Consider the following 14,634-nt stretch of genomic DNA (forward strand, 5'->3'; position numbering starts at 1 on the left):
AAGATCAAGTTAAGGACAAATAAATGGCATATATTTAAAAAATGTAAAAAAAGACCTTATGCTGTTGTGAAAAATAAAAAGACTAATGTAACTAAAATGTCCTTCTTAAAAGAAACTATGAATATTATGACTTCGTAGACCAAAATGTTACAATTAAGTCATCAGAAACTCTGACATCAGCTTTCTTCCCCTCTAGTCTGAGCAGAAAACATTTGTTTTAAAATCGTATTAGTACAAAATAATGACAAGAGCTTTCTATTCCACTCCAACAAAAATTTAAAATATTAATTTCATAATGTCATCAACTAATGACCTACTGCAAAAGACATAAGAATTAAATATAAATTCCTGCGCATTTTGTGACTGAGATTTTAAGACAATAAACCTTTTTTAAGTTGCAACTTCATTAGGAACATTTTCAAAACTGAATATTGCACAAGAAATCTCTTCTATCTTTAAGTTTTAATCTAATAAAATTTGGTCTCGTGGCAGGGAATGAAGAGTTAAATTATGAGATTAACATTTCAATCCTTTGGCTAATTTTTTTCCCCTACAATTGCTGCTATCTATTACTGGTTGGCTCTTGTGGCCTTTATTTGAAAGTAGTCTGGCAGGAAAGAGGGGGAAGACATGAGGCAAATGTCGCCAGGCCAGGAATCGAGCCTGTGACCTCGCCACGAGGACTAAGGCCTCCATACGTGGGTCATGCTTTGCACCTGCACCACCACAGCACCACCCAGAGTACTGCTTTCTAAAAATCACCTCAATTTTTAAAGGGAAACAATTTTATTTCAAAGAGTGCTTAAAAATTGTAACATCACAAAAGCCAATCTTTAATATCTTAATTTTAGATTTTAAATTTGTCTTGCATTTGTAACATTTTGTTTTACTTTCCTCAGTTAGTTTGTGTCTATTTTCTTAGTTCTTCTTTTTTTTGCTCAATTTATCATATAAAATTTTTTAGTACTATACTGTGGACCTTGTCATGCTATTTTCTTTGCATTTTCTTACGTTTTGTGTGACGCATGTGGCGTTTTAACTGAAATCGTCACATGCAGCAATGAATTGTGGGTAATACACTTCCCCAAAGTCCACCTGCATTTTATTATTATTATTATTATTAAACAAACTGTCCCTTGAGACTTTGTTGCTGTCTTGGGGCAGTTGCAGATGGGCCATCTGGGGTCTGTGGCCCTCATTGGTGACTGAGGTGACTTCTAGCGTTTAGAGGAGAGTGCAGTTGTAGCCTCGGTGCTCCTGGGGTTCCACGCTCAGATCTCTGCAGCTCCAATCGCTTTTATGTCTCATGAACCTTTATTCTTACATGAAATTTTACACTTTATTTCTTTCTAAGACATTAATAAAACTTTTATATCAATATAAATGCACATGAACAGTTTCAGCATACATTGATATAACAGAAGTCAGCTGCAGTATAAAAGAGCTAAATATTACAGCAAAAAGTAGAGAAAAAGCTAATAATTGAAAACAATCACACACCCTTTGTACAAACATTGCATAAAAATTAGTTTGTGGTGAATCTTGGATTTCTTTAAAAGTACAAATGTACACTCAACCATTCTAGTACATTCTATTTTTGATTTAAAAACCTACAAAAGTAAACCCCACAAATTGTCTCTATTGAACAGAATGATACAAATCAATAACTCAAGTACAATCTTGTGAGAATGTTCTGGGAGGGAGTCCAGGTCCGGTCAGACTTTGTTCATGCATGAAATAGTCAGCATCAGTCCTGGGTCTCCTCAGGGCTGTGTGCTGAGCCCTCTGCTCTTCACGTCGTACACACAACATACAGTTTGACATAAACAGGATGTTCATACAATAACATGCAGTTTATCATTATTGTTTTTGATACAGAATAAGCCAGAAAAAAATAAAGCATCTCTGAAGGAAAATTTGTCATTATTGCACATCTCTAAGTATCTAAATGTGAAGATCCAAATGATCACATTTACCAAATTTAACAATTTTCAGCTTTATTGACATGAAACCCCTCCAGTCTTTCATTCCAGTTTTTAACCAAAATCAATTCTATAGTGAATCTCAACATAGGACATGTATGGAAAATATTTCTACAGCTTTTCACCAGTGTGAATCCTTATGTGCCGAGTTAAACTAACTTTGTGACGAAAACTATTTCCACAATTCCCACATGAAAACGGCTTTTCACCAGTGTGAATAATCATGTGCCGAATTAATTCCTGCTTGCGAATAAAACTTTTTTCACAGTTCCCACATGAAAACGGCTTTTCACCAGTGTGAATCATCATGTGCTGAGTTAATAGCTGTTTTAGACTAAAACGTTTTCCACAGTTCACACATAAAAATGGTTTTTCACCAGTGTGAATCATCATGTGCCGAGTTAAGTCTAATTTTTGCCTAAAACTTTTTCCACAGTTCACACATGAAAACGGTTTTTCACCAGTGTGAATCATCATGTGCCGAGTTAAGTCTAGTTTTTGCCGAAAACGTTTTCCACAGTTCACACATGAAAACGGTTTTTCACCAGTGTGAATCATCATGTGCTGAGTTAAATCCGGCTTTCGACTAAAACTTTTTTCACAGTTCCCACATGAAAACGGCTTTTCACCGGTGTGAATCATCATGTGCAGAGTTAAATCCGGCTTTCGACTAAAACTTTTTCCACAGTTCACACATGAAAACGGCTTTTCATCAGTATGAATCATCATGTGCTGAGTTAAATGCTGTTTTAGACTAAAAGTTTTTCCACAACTCCCACATGAAAACGGCTTTTCATCAGTATGAATCATCATGTGCCTAGTTAATTGCTGTTTTAGACTAAAACTTTTTCCACAGTTCCCACATGAAAACGGTTTTTCACCAGTATGAATCATCATGTGCTGAGTTAAATTCCGTTTTCGACTAAAACTTTTTCCACAGTTCCCACATGAAAACGGTTTTTCACCAGTATGAATCATCATGTGCTGAGTTAAAGTCAGTTTTCGACTAAAACCTTTTCCACAGTTCACACATGAAAACGGCTTTTTACCATTGTGAATTATCATGTGCCGAGTTAAAAGCTGTTTTTGACTAAAACTTTTTTCACAGTTCACACATGAAAATGGTTTTTCACCAGTGTGAATCATCATGTGATTGGTTAAATCTTGCTTTCGACTAAAACTTTTTCCACAGGTCACACATAAGGAATGTTTTCTTCTTTCCTGATTTTGGTTCTCACCTTCAGCAGCTTCCTGGAAGATGAATTGGTTCCTGTTTCGTTCTGATTCAGTTTGGTATGTGTGCCTATCAATAGGAACCACCATGCAGGTATCAGTCTCCTGTTTTAACTCAATCTGTTCTTCATTCTGACTGCAGTAAACTTCTTTCTCTTCCACTTTTATCTGATGATGTTCTAGATCCTCTTGCTCTTCTTTTATCTGATGACCTTCTAGTTCTTCCTGTTCTTGTTTCACCTGCAGAGGTTCTAACTCTTCCTGGTCCAAAGTGGATCTCCTCTCCTGGTTATAAATGTTACACTGCAGGAAATCTGGACAAGAAAATAGAGAAAAAAGCAATTGTTAACTTTATTGAAGTAAATGGGAGAAATCGTTCATCGTTTAAGACAGTAATGAATAGAACAAAAAATAAATTGTTGAAAATTCAAGAGCGTAGGGTTACAATGGAAGAACTGAAATCTTAGTAAAATTAAATATCTTAAATTAAGGAGATTTATGCTTGTTTTCTTTCTAATAAGATAATTTTTCTCACCAAGAGGTTTTTATTAGAGGTGTGCCGATCGATCGGCCACCGATCTTAATTGGCCGATTTTTGTGAGAAAGTGCATGATCGGCGATCATTGGCTCTTATTGCCGATACCGATCACCTGCATCTCATTTCTCAGCCTGCCTGTGAAGCTGGTCTCCTCTTTCCTTCACACTGAGCAAACGTGCAGCAACAAATCCTAAGCGATGTGGAACTATAACGCACTGAGTGAATGGGAAAGTTTGTGTGTTGCGGCGGAAAATTGAAGCACGTCAAAATGCATCAACACGACGAAGCTAATACGACATAAAAACAATGCCATACTTGACGGAGTTTGGCTACATTGAGGCTCACTGCAGTAAAAAGACATATGGATGATCAGATAGCAGGTAAAGCAACGCACAGCTACAAACACCCGGATTAGCATGACGGTCAGAAAGCTAAACAACCCGCAAAATTATTTAAGTCTTCGAGCTGCGATGTAAGACGCTGGTTCTGCTCTCGCTGTTGAACCGCTGCTACACGGTACAGGTAGTAATATTTAACAAACGGAGCGCCGCTTCTGCTCCACCTGGTAGTGACTCTCACACCGAACCTCAGTTTAAAGGAGCAGCACCTAACCTAAAAAAATAAATTTTACATATTAAAACTTTCACTGTCCTAACATGAGACAGATAATCTCTAAAAAAAATAATCGATCTCCTCCCTGTTCTGCATAATTACTCCGCTCAGTCAGAAACAGCCACTCAGAACTAGCAGTAATCAGCTAGACGCCATGCTACCAGGAAGTTTTCATTCAGTAACTCAGGATTGTTTATTGTAATGGAACCTGTATTTGCCTTTGAATGTTAAGTTTTATGCTTGAATTTTTTGGCAATGTTGAGAGGTTTTATTTTGGCTCTTTGCATTATTTAGCCTCTTCAGAGCCTTCATATGTTATCAGTCTGTTAAAAATAGTATTACCGATAGCAGTACAATTTGCAGAATGCCTGTTTTGTTTAGTTTTCTTCTTGGAAAAAGTTATTAAAAACAGGTTTTTGTCTAAATTAAGGTGAATTCATGGTTCCTTTTTCCACATAATGTAACCGGTAGTGTTTATGATAAAAAAATAATAATAATTATGTGATCGGTATCGGTGATCGGTATCGGCAGGAAAAAACCTGATCGGCACATCTCTAGTTTTTATGTTAGAATATTTTTCTTATTTTAAGTGTTTTGCTACTTAATTATCTCAGTAAGATATAAAAGCTTGATACTAAGAAAATATTACTTATGAGTAATGTTGAGACGCTTTACCAAAGTCGAGAAAAAGTCACATGCTGTTAGACAAAAGGCCCGTAGTAAAAAGTTACATTTTTGATTGTTAGACCAGGGGTGCCCAAACTGGGTCCTCGAGGGCCGGCATCCTGCACGTTTTAGTTCCCTCCATGGTGGCAGTAACAACCTTTTCAGCTTGTCAATGTTCTTCTAAGGCCTTCAAATGAGCCATTATTAAACCAGGGAGAGAACTAAAACATGCAGGATGCCGGCCCTCGAGGACCCACTTTGGGCACCCCTGTGTTAGACACTGAGGCTCATTTCTCAGAGAAACAGAAACCTATTAGGTCACAGAGACATGGTGTGATTTCAGGGAGTGTCTTCAGTCCATATAATCAGCTACCCTTCTCCTTCTCCTCAGACGCTGCACAGACTTTTTTAGAAACTCTTCTCGAATGTAATGGTAAAAGCGTCTCCTTTCAGCGCTGAAAGTGAATAAAATAAGTAAAGTATGAATGATTTTCTTGGCTGATTTTATGCTCCATGTGTCAATACAAATTATGATTCATCGATCAGGATTTCCATTCCCAACAGTTGGTAGCAGAGGATGGTTTGTGTTGACACATGAGGAGAGATTGGACTGGCTGTTCAAAGTGGAAAATAATATGTTAGAAAAGGAATAATCACATTTCAGCTTTGGTTTAAAACCAGATAGTTTTTATTACGAAACTGTTTCATTTAGTTTGACATTTTTTATTTTTTATTTTCATTTTATTAATATTATTGTTTTCATCTATTTTTTAATAGCAAACTAACTTACTAACTGAACTAACTGCTGCTTTCGAAACACATGCGTGTCTTTGTAGAAAGGCACAAATTGGACATGATGAAACTTTTAAAGTGAATCTGATAGTGATTGATTATGTCACACAAACTGGTTGGACAACAACAGGCTCACAACATTTGTGTGCCTTAATTAAATTTTGATTGAATTGATACATAAATTCAAGTCCAACAGAACATTTGATTTGGAAAGCAATGACATCTTACTGCACAATCTTTGTCTACATTTTTCCCCTCCTATGCCTAAATTGATCAATTCTTCTTTTGTCAGTTCAAAATAAACATTGACACTGCCTTTTAGGAAAGCAATCCAAATTCTGATTTTAACTCTTTATGACAATAAAACGTTTGGCCTTTGCAGTACAGTTTCAGTTGGACATTTTAGAAAGGTGTACAGAAAGAGTCTCTGAACAGCATTTCTGATAACAATAGAAATGTTGTCAGAAATTTTGGTTTTCTATTTACATAAGAAAACAAAAGGGGGAATGGTAAATGATAAACATAAAACATTTCTGATAAAACTTTACATTTAAAACATCTCACTCTACTTTCAATTCTATACAGAAGATTTGGGAAACTTGTAACACACCCTGAAAATTTTAGTTTGGAGAATAGTAACAAATGCAAAATTGCTTTCAAATCTTTATTTATTTTATCAACAGGGGGTGAAGAAGAAATGGACTCTAGTAGTTCCTAGTCGGTTCATAGATATGGTTAATTATGAATTTATTCATTTGACATTGGTATATTATGAGTTTATTTAATGAGCTCTTATACTGGGCCTTCCTGCATGACTGAAATACAGTTATATAGAAGCTCTTACTAAATTAAAATTGGTAATTTAAAATTGAATAGCTTCAATCAATATCTATGCCATGTTTATTTGCAGATCGATGAGTTTCCTGCATCACCTCTAATTTTAATTGTATAAAGTAACAGCTGGATGTAATTTTTATCATTGAGAACATTTTGGTTAAAAGTACTTTAAAATTCTATGGAGCCCCTAAGGCAGGGGTCCCCAAACATTTTCCTGTGAGGGCCACATAACGTTTCCCTTCTCTGGTCGGGGACCGGAGTCAGTTTGTAACAGAAAAAGTGTGACGATTGCAGGAGTGCCTAAATGTAAAAATTTATTGTTTTCCAGAAAGCACAATCAAATAACTCTCTCTGGGTTCTTCACAGAACAAGTCAGGAAATAAATAATAACACTATTAATTAAATAAATAATAACCAAATAACCCTCTTTGGGTTCTTGACAGAAAAAAATCCAGGAAGGATTATAGTCCGTATTTTCCGAACTATGAGCCGCACCGGACTATAAGCCACAACCCCAAAGTTTAAACCAGTAAACATACACATATAGCAGATATCTCAGCTATATGGTTTTCCACAACGATGCAGCAGCAGCAGAGGGGGGGAAGGGGACACCCAAAATTTGAGTCAATTGAATATCACATTTATTAGTGTTGAAAAAGAAAAAGATGCCAAGATTAGATTTAACAGAACTGACTACGGTAGTTTCCGAACGGTAACTAACATTAAAAGTTCTGATCCTTCATGTTGCTACTAGCATGTGCTAAATCAGTGGTCCCAACCTTTTTATTACCGTGGACCGGTCAAGATTTGGAAAATTTGTTGCGGCCAGGAGAGCGAGAAGAAGAGGGAGGCTGAACAGTCAGATATGCCTTCTGCATGTCGGTGTTCCCACTAAATTCCGAATATGTCCTATTTGGGTTGTCTTGGGTTGTCCTAAGGCAGTGGTCCCCAAAGTCGGTCCTCGAGGGCCGGCATCCTACATGTTTTAGTTCTCTCTTTGGTTTAGCACACCTGCATCAAATGATGGCTCATTAGAGACCTAAGGAGAACATTGACTTGCTGAGGAGGTTGTTGCTACCATAGGGAGAGAACTAAAACATGCAGGATGCCGGCCCTGGAGGACCCACTTCCTGGAGGACCCACTTTGGGGACCACTGTCCTAAGGTGTCGTAGATTTGGAATGAGAGCCGTTCTAATGTCAACAAGATTTTTTTAAAAGGTGTTGAAACCCCCATTTTATGAAGTTTCACAAGTCAGTTAAAAGTTTCACAAATCCCAAACATGGTTATAAATATTCTGTTATTAGTTGAGAATCCAAGTTTTAAGAGTCTATGAGTTGTTATTTTGGAGCTGAAGGAGTTCTAGTGTGATCCAGATGCAAAAAAGTGTTAAAATCAACATTTATTGAAGTTTCACAAATCACAAACAAGGTTATAAGTATACAGATTGAAGAACAGAATAATCCTGTCCAGGTTTGAAGAGTCTAGCTGTGGTAGTTTTTAAACTAGAATCGATTAAAGATGCGGAAGGTAGTGAAAAATGAGGTGGAATCGCCCTTTAGCCAATTCCCGAATCGGAAGCTGGAATCTGAAACAAACTTCAGCTTCGTGTAGTTAAGGAGGGAGAGACGTAAAAAAAGGTAATTGGCTCCATATTCTCTCTATAAATAAGCCATGATCACAGTGTAATTGTGAAGACTACGTTCATTTATCTGTTAACAAAACATGTATACGGGAGTGGAACAGTTACTAAAATGATCCTCATACAGAAAGATACATATATTAACCTTCATCCAAACGCTGGTGTTTCCTACCTATACGGTGTAAGATTATCTGGGGAGTCCGGGAGAAATCCAGCAGTCTGCGCTGATCGTCCATCTCTTCCTCCAATTTGACGATAATTTCTTTAAACTCTGTTAATGTTTCTTCAGCAGCAGTTAATTGTTCGTTGATAAACTCGTTTAAGCTGGACTGAAGATATTTTGAGAGAAACACTCAAACACAACAGACCGTTTTCTTCCTCCTCCTCCTCCTCCTCTTCTTCGGGGCTTTATGGTTGTCGGTTTTCCTGGTATTGCATAACCGCCACCTTGTGGCTCCTACGATCATTACATCTAAAGAGTTCTCATACATTGCCAGTTCTCTGTGAAAAACGTAAAATCGTTTCATAATAATAGAAGAAGCTGCAGCAGAAAAGAGAAAAATACAACTAAGACAACAGACTAAATTATTGAAGACAATAATAATCAACCATACTTTGTATAAGCAAGATCAATCAATGTATAAAACTTAGTTTGTGACTATTAAAAGTAAGAAGTGTGTGTGTGTGTGTGTGTGTGTGTGTGTGTGTGTGTGTGTGTGTGTGTGTGTGTGTGTGTGTGTGTGTGCGTGCGTGCGTGCGTGCGTGCGTGCGTGTGTGTGGGGGGGTTTCTTGTTGTTTTTTCAATAAGCTGGGGTGGATTCTCTTATGATGAAACCCAAAAGTATGATGTTAAAGTTTACAATGTGGGAAACCAACAACTCCACCTGGAATAACTTGAGGAAAATGTAATGGTAATGAGGACACAGGTAAGTCCTGCTGGAAATGATCAGACGAGATTCAGAAAGTTCTACAAAAATGTATCAAACTTCAATATGTTTTTAAATTAACAATAATCTGAAATTAAATGGTTAAAACAGTGAATGCATTTTTAATTTTATTGATTGTCATAAAATGTTTAAAGTTCAAAGGAAACTGAGGCACACCTTTTCATGTCCTTAAGGAAGTAGAGCTAATTAAATGACATAAACAAGACCTGAAAGTGATTCCAGTTTAACTTGATGGCCAATTTGTTGAAATGGCAAATTTTAAATTGCTTGTGTCTGTCGTGATGAGACAGACACAAGGACAGTTACAAGGACTCAAAAGATAGCAACAACTACGGACACCAAACGCAGTTTAACAGATTTATTGAATTTGTTAAGTGCAATGGAGAGAGGGTGGAGAGGCGTTGATCTGCGACTGCAGGGAGGAACTGAACCTTTGGAGGAACTGAGGAAAAAGGTGAGCGGTTGAACAGGGGAGTAATGAGAGAACTAGAAAATTCCTAAAGAAATGTAATTGGGGCCTGCCAAAGTGTGCGCGTTGGTTTGGACCCAGGGTTCTAATGCTAAAAATAAGCATTTATGCTAAGCTGAGCTAAATTGTAGTCAATAAGCTGTGGAGAGTCAGAAACATGTTGACCAAGCTGTACTTGTACCATTCAGTATGTTAAAATTAATAAATCAGGTAAAATTAGCCAAAATGCTAATGTTAGCATGAATGCTATGAGTAGCATGTTGGGCATCACTAGTATGTTGTCTGTCATTGACTTATTATTGACAGTATACTTAACATGGCTAATAAGCTAATCTGTTCTGATTTAAAACATTAGCATAAATACAAAGCTGAGATAATTGTACTCAATGACCTGTGGAGAGTCAGAAGGATGTTGACTAAGCTAGCTTGAATGCTATCAGTAGCATTTGGGGCATGACGAGCATGTTGTCTGTCATTGACTTTCTCCATTCAGGATACTAAACATGGCTAATAAGTGAGAAAAGAGTTCTGGTGCAAAACATTAGCAACAATGCTAATAAAAAAAGTTGTTTTTTTCCCACAAATGCTGCTTTCTATTTTTGGTTAGCTATAGAGGCCTTTATTTGAAAGTAGTATAGCAGGAAAGAGGGGGAAGACATGAGGCAAATGTCGCCAGGCCAGGAATCAAGCCTGTGACCTCGCTACGAGGACCAAGGCCTCCATACGTGGGTCATCCTTTGCCCCTGCACCACCACAGCACCACCCAGAGTACTGCTTTCTAAAAATCACCTCCATTTTAAAAGGGAAACAATTTTATTTCAGAGTGCGTCAAAATTGTAACATCACAAATAACATATCAATATGTTAATATCTTACTTTAAGATTGAAATTTGTCTTGCATTTGTAACATTTAGTTTTACTTTCCTCAGTTAGTTTGTGACTTTTTTCTTTTCTTTTTTCTGCTGAGTTGATCATATCAAACGTTTTAGCACTAATGAATGCATTGTTATGCTATTTTCTTTCCATTTTCTATAAAGACGGGCAACAAAACTTTGCTTTTTGTGTGACGCATGTGGCGTTTTAACTGAAATCGTCACATGCAACAATGAATTGTGGGTAATACACTTCCCCAAAGTCCGCCTGAATTTTTTTATTATTAAACAAACTGTCCGTTGAGACTTTGTTGCTGGCTTGGGGCAGATGCAGATGGGCCATCTGGGGTCTGTGGCCCTCATTGGTGACTGGGGTGACTTCTAGCGTTTAGAGGAGAGTGCAGTTGTAGCCTCGGTGCTCCTGGGGTTCCACGCTCAGATCTCTGCAGCTCCAATCGCTTTTATGTCTCATGAACCTTTATTCTTACATGAAATTTTACATGTCAATTTCTTTCTAAGACATTAATAAAACTTTTATATCAATATAAATGCACATGAACATAGTTTCAGCATAAAGACAGTGATATAACAGAAGTCAGCTGCAGTATAAAAGAGCAAAATATTACAGCAAAAAGTAGAGAAAAAGCTAATAATTGAAAACAATCACACACCCTTTGTACAAACATTGCATGAAAATTAGTTTGTGGTGAATCTTGGATTTCTTTTAAAGTACAAATATACATTCAACCATTGTAGTACATTCTATTTTTGATCCACAAAAGTAAACCCCACAAATTGTCTCTATTGTACAAAATAAGACAGATCCAAGTACAATCTTGTGAGAATGTTCTGGGAGGGAGTCCAGATCCGGTCAGACTCTGTTCATGCATGAAATAGTCAGCATCAGTCCTGGGTCTCCTCAGGGCTGTGTGCTGAGCCCTCTGCTCTTCACGTTGTACACACAACATACAAATCGACATAAACAGGATGTTCATACAATAACATGCAGTTTATCATTATTGTTTTTGATACAGAATATGCCAGAAAAAACTCCAAAGCTTCTCTGAAGGAAAAAAATGTGTCATTGTTGCACATCTCTAAGTATAAAAATGTGAAGATCCAAATGATCACATTTAACAAATGTAACAATTGTCAGCTTTATTGACATGAAACCCCTCCAGTCTTTCATTCCAGTTTTTAACCAAAATCAATTATATAGCGAACCTCAACATAGGATATGTATGGAAAATACTTCTACAGCTTTTCACCAGTGTGAATTTTCATGTGGTGAGTTAAATTATGCTTTCGACTAAAACTTTTTCCACAGGTCACACATGAAAAAGGCTTTTCACCCGTATGAGTTCTCATGTGAGCATCCAAAGCAGAATTGAAAGCGAAACATTTTTTACAAATGTCACATGAGGAAGTCTTGCATCTTTCTTGATTTTGGTTCTCAGCTTCAGCAGCTTCCTTGTAGATGACTTGGTTCCTGTTTGGTTCTGATTCAGTGTGGGATGTTTGTTCATCAACAGGAACCACCATGAAAGCATCAGTCTCCTGTTTTAACTCAACCTGTTCTTCACTCTGACTGCAGTAATCTTCTTTCTCTTCCACTTTTATCTGATGACCTTCTGTTCTTCCTGTTCTTGTTTCACCTGCAGAGGTTCTAACTCTTCCTGGTCCAGAGTGGATCTCCTCTCCTGGTTATAAATGTTACACTGCAGGAAATCTGGAGAAGAAAACAGGAAAAGAGTAATTGTTAACTTTATTGAAGTAAATGGGAGAAATTATTCATTGTTTAAGACAGAAATGAACAGGAAAAAAAACAATTGAAAATTCAAGAGCGAAAGGTTCATTGCAAAAATTTAAATTTTAGTAAGATTGAATATCTTAAATTAAGGAGATTTATGCTTGTTTTCTTGCTGACAAGATAAATTTTCTCACCAAGAGGTTTTTATGTTAGAATATTTTCTTATTTTAAGTGTTTTGCTACTTAATTATCTTAGTAAGATATAAATGTTTGATACTAAGAGAATATTACTTATGAGTAAATATATACTAGGAACTAGAATATCAATATTTACAAAGCAAACTTCAAGTATAGAACTTATTTTGTCCAAGTAAAATGTTCTTATTTCAAGCATAAAAAAGAGAAATCACTTAAAATCTCTTCTAGAGATTGGGGTTGGGGTAATCTTTGTGATTTGTGAAAATTCACTAAAGTTTAGATTACTATTCACAATTATTCAATGCAGTTTTTTTTTCCAAATTCAATTCTAATTCAAAACCACTTCATTAATCCCAATGGAAAATAAATTGTTGGTGTAACTCATTAATTCTTCAAAGAGTTATTGTAGATGGTGATAGCTGTTGGAAGGAAAGACCTGTAGCAGTCTGTTAAGTGAAGTGAAGTTTCACAAATAAGAAAAAAGTTTAACAAATCTCAAACATGGTTATAAATATTCTGCTATTAAAGCAGAATAATTTAGTCTATTTTTGAAGAGTTCAGGTGTTGTAGATTTGGAAAGAGAGGTTCTAATGTGACCAAGAGTTTTTAAAAAGTGGTGAAATCCCCATTTTATGAAATTTCACAAATCAGTTAAAAGTTTCACAAATACCAAACATGGTTCTAAATATTCTGCTATCATATATATATATATATATATATATATATATATATATATATATATATATAATTTTTTATATTTTTTTTCAGCCGACGAGTTCTAGCTTCAGAGAGATTCAGCAGCTGAGATTGAGTCCAAAATCCGATGCGAGATTCATCCGTGCTGCAGTGAATCTGTCTCTCTTTCTAGATATCTCTCTCTTCTTCCTCACATCGTGTCTTTATGAAACTTTCAAAACAAAAATGGAAGATTTGGGATGTATCTTACTAGTGAAAGAATTACATATAAATAATAGTCTTTACCACCTGTGTAAACTTTGCTGGTGAATGTTATAACACATAAGTTTTATAATATGTGTTATATTGTTTCATTTCTAATATAGTCAGTGGACATAAATACAGTAAAGTAATATTCTAATCACAATATATACACAATAATATGTACATCTTACTTGTGAAATGTTGTCTGTGGAGACCTCACATTAATAGTCCATCGATCAGAACAACAATATCCCTCATTGCTGAGGCATCTATGCTGTTTTGGTAGAGCAAAGTAGGAGGAAGTACCGCTCCAAGATGGCCGCCGTATTTCCTGCGCCGGAGCAGCCAATGCGGGGTCTACTCTTATATTACGTCTATGCTGTGTGCTTTCTCTTCTTCCTCTTTTTCATCTTCGGGGTTTCATGACTGTCGACTTTCATGTCTTTACATTACCGCCACCTAGTGGATCATACGATCATCACATCTAAAGAGTTCTCATCCAGCGCCAGTTCTCTTTGAAAAACGTAAAATCTTTTCATAATAATAGAAGCTGCAGCACCAGAAAAGAGAAAAATACAACTAAATTATTGTAGACAATAATAATCAACCATAATTTGTACAAACTAGATCAATCAATGTATAAAAATAAGTTTATTAGTATTAAAAGTATTTTTTAAACATATATTAAGTAGAGTTAAACTGGAAAATATCATTTGAAACAAATGGTATCAGTTGCATAGTCATTTTGTTTTAAAGAGAAATTTACCAAAAAAATTTTTGTATATGTGGCAACCTGGGATGGATTTTCTTATGATGAAACCCAAAAACAGGATGTTAAAGTTTGCTATGTGGGATACCAACAACTCCACCTGTAATAACTCCAGGAAATGTAATGGTAATGAGGAAACAGGTATGTCCTGCTGGAAATGAGGAGACGAGATTCAGAAAGTTCTACAAAAATGTATCAAACTTCAATGTTTTTAAATTAACAATAACCTGAAATTAAATGGTTAAAACAGTAAATGTATGGAAGTAAATATGTGCTATTAGGATTTGAATGGCACATATTTACTTCCATATTTGCTTCCCTAGGCCTGTTTTTTGCATTTTGCACATAGCTTTGTTTGTTGTGCATATCTGAAAGGACCCCCTAGCAAA

At 36.2% G+C, this 14,634-nt stretch overlaps 1 protein-coding gene across 1 annotated transcript; it reads right to left on the reverse strand.

The window, feature by feature from the left end:
* Positions 1–1,085: 1,085 nt before the first annotated feature.
* LOC145553673 (uncharacterized) lies at positions 1,086–8,712 on the reverse strand. The gene is made up of 2 exons (XM_081612513.1): positions 8,474–8,712; positions 1,086–3,529 (listed from the first exon to the last, which is right to left on the reverse strand). Exons 1-2 carry the CDS (start codon positions 8,535–8,537, stop codon positions 2,094–2,096), a joined length of 1,500 nt encoding a protein of 499 aa, XP_081468639.1. The 5' UTR covers positions 8,538–8,712; the 3' UTR covers positions 1,086–2,093.
* Between the last annotated feature and the right edge of the window lie 5,922 nt (positions 8,713–14,634).

The sequence above is a fragment of the Poecilia reticulata genome, chromosome 11 (assembly GCF_904066995.2).
Source record: "Poecilia reticulata chromosome 11, P_reticulata-male-v2, whole genome shotgun sequence".
Lineage (NCBI taxonomy): Eukaryota > Metazoa > Chordata > Actinopteri > Cyprinodontiformes > Poeciliidae > Poecilia > Poecilia reticulata.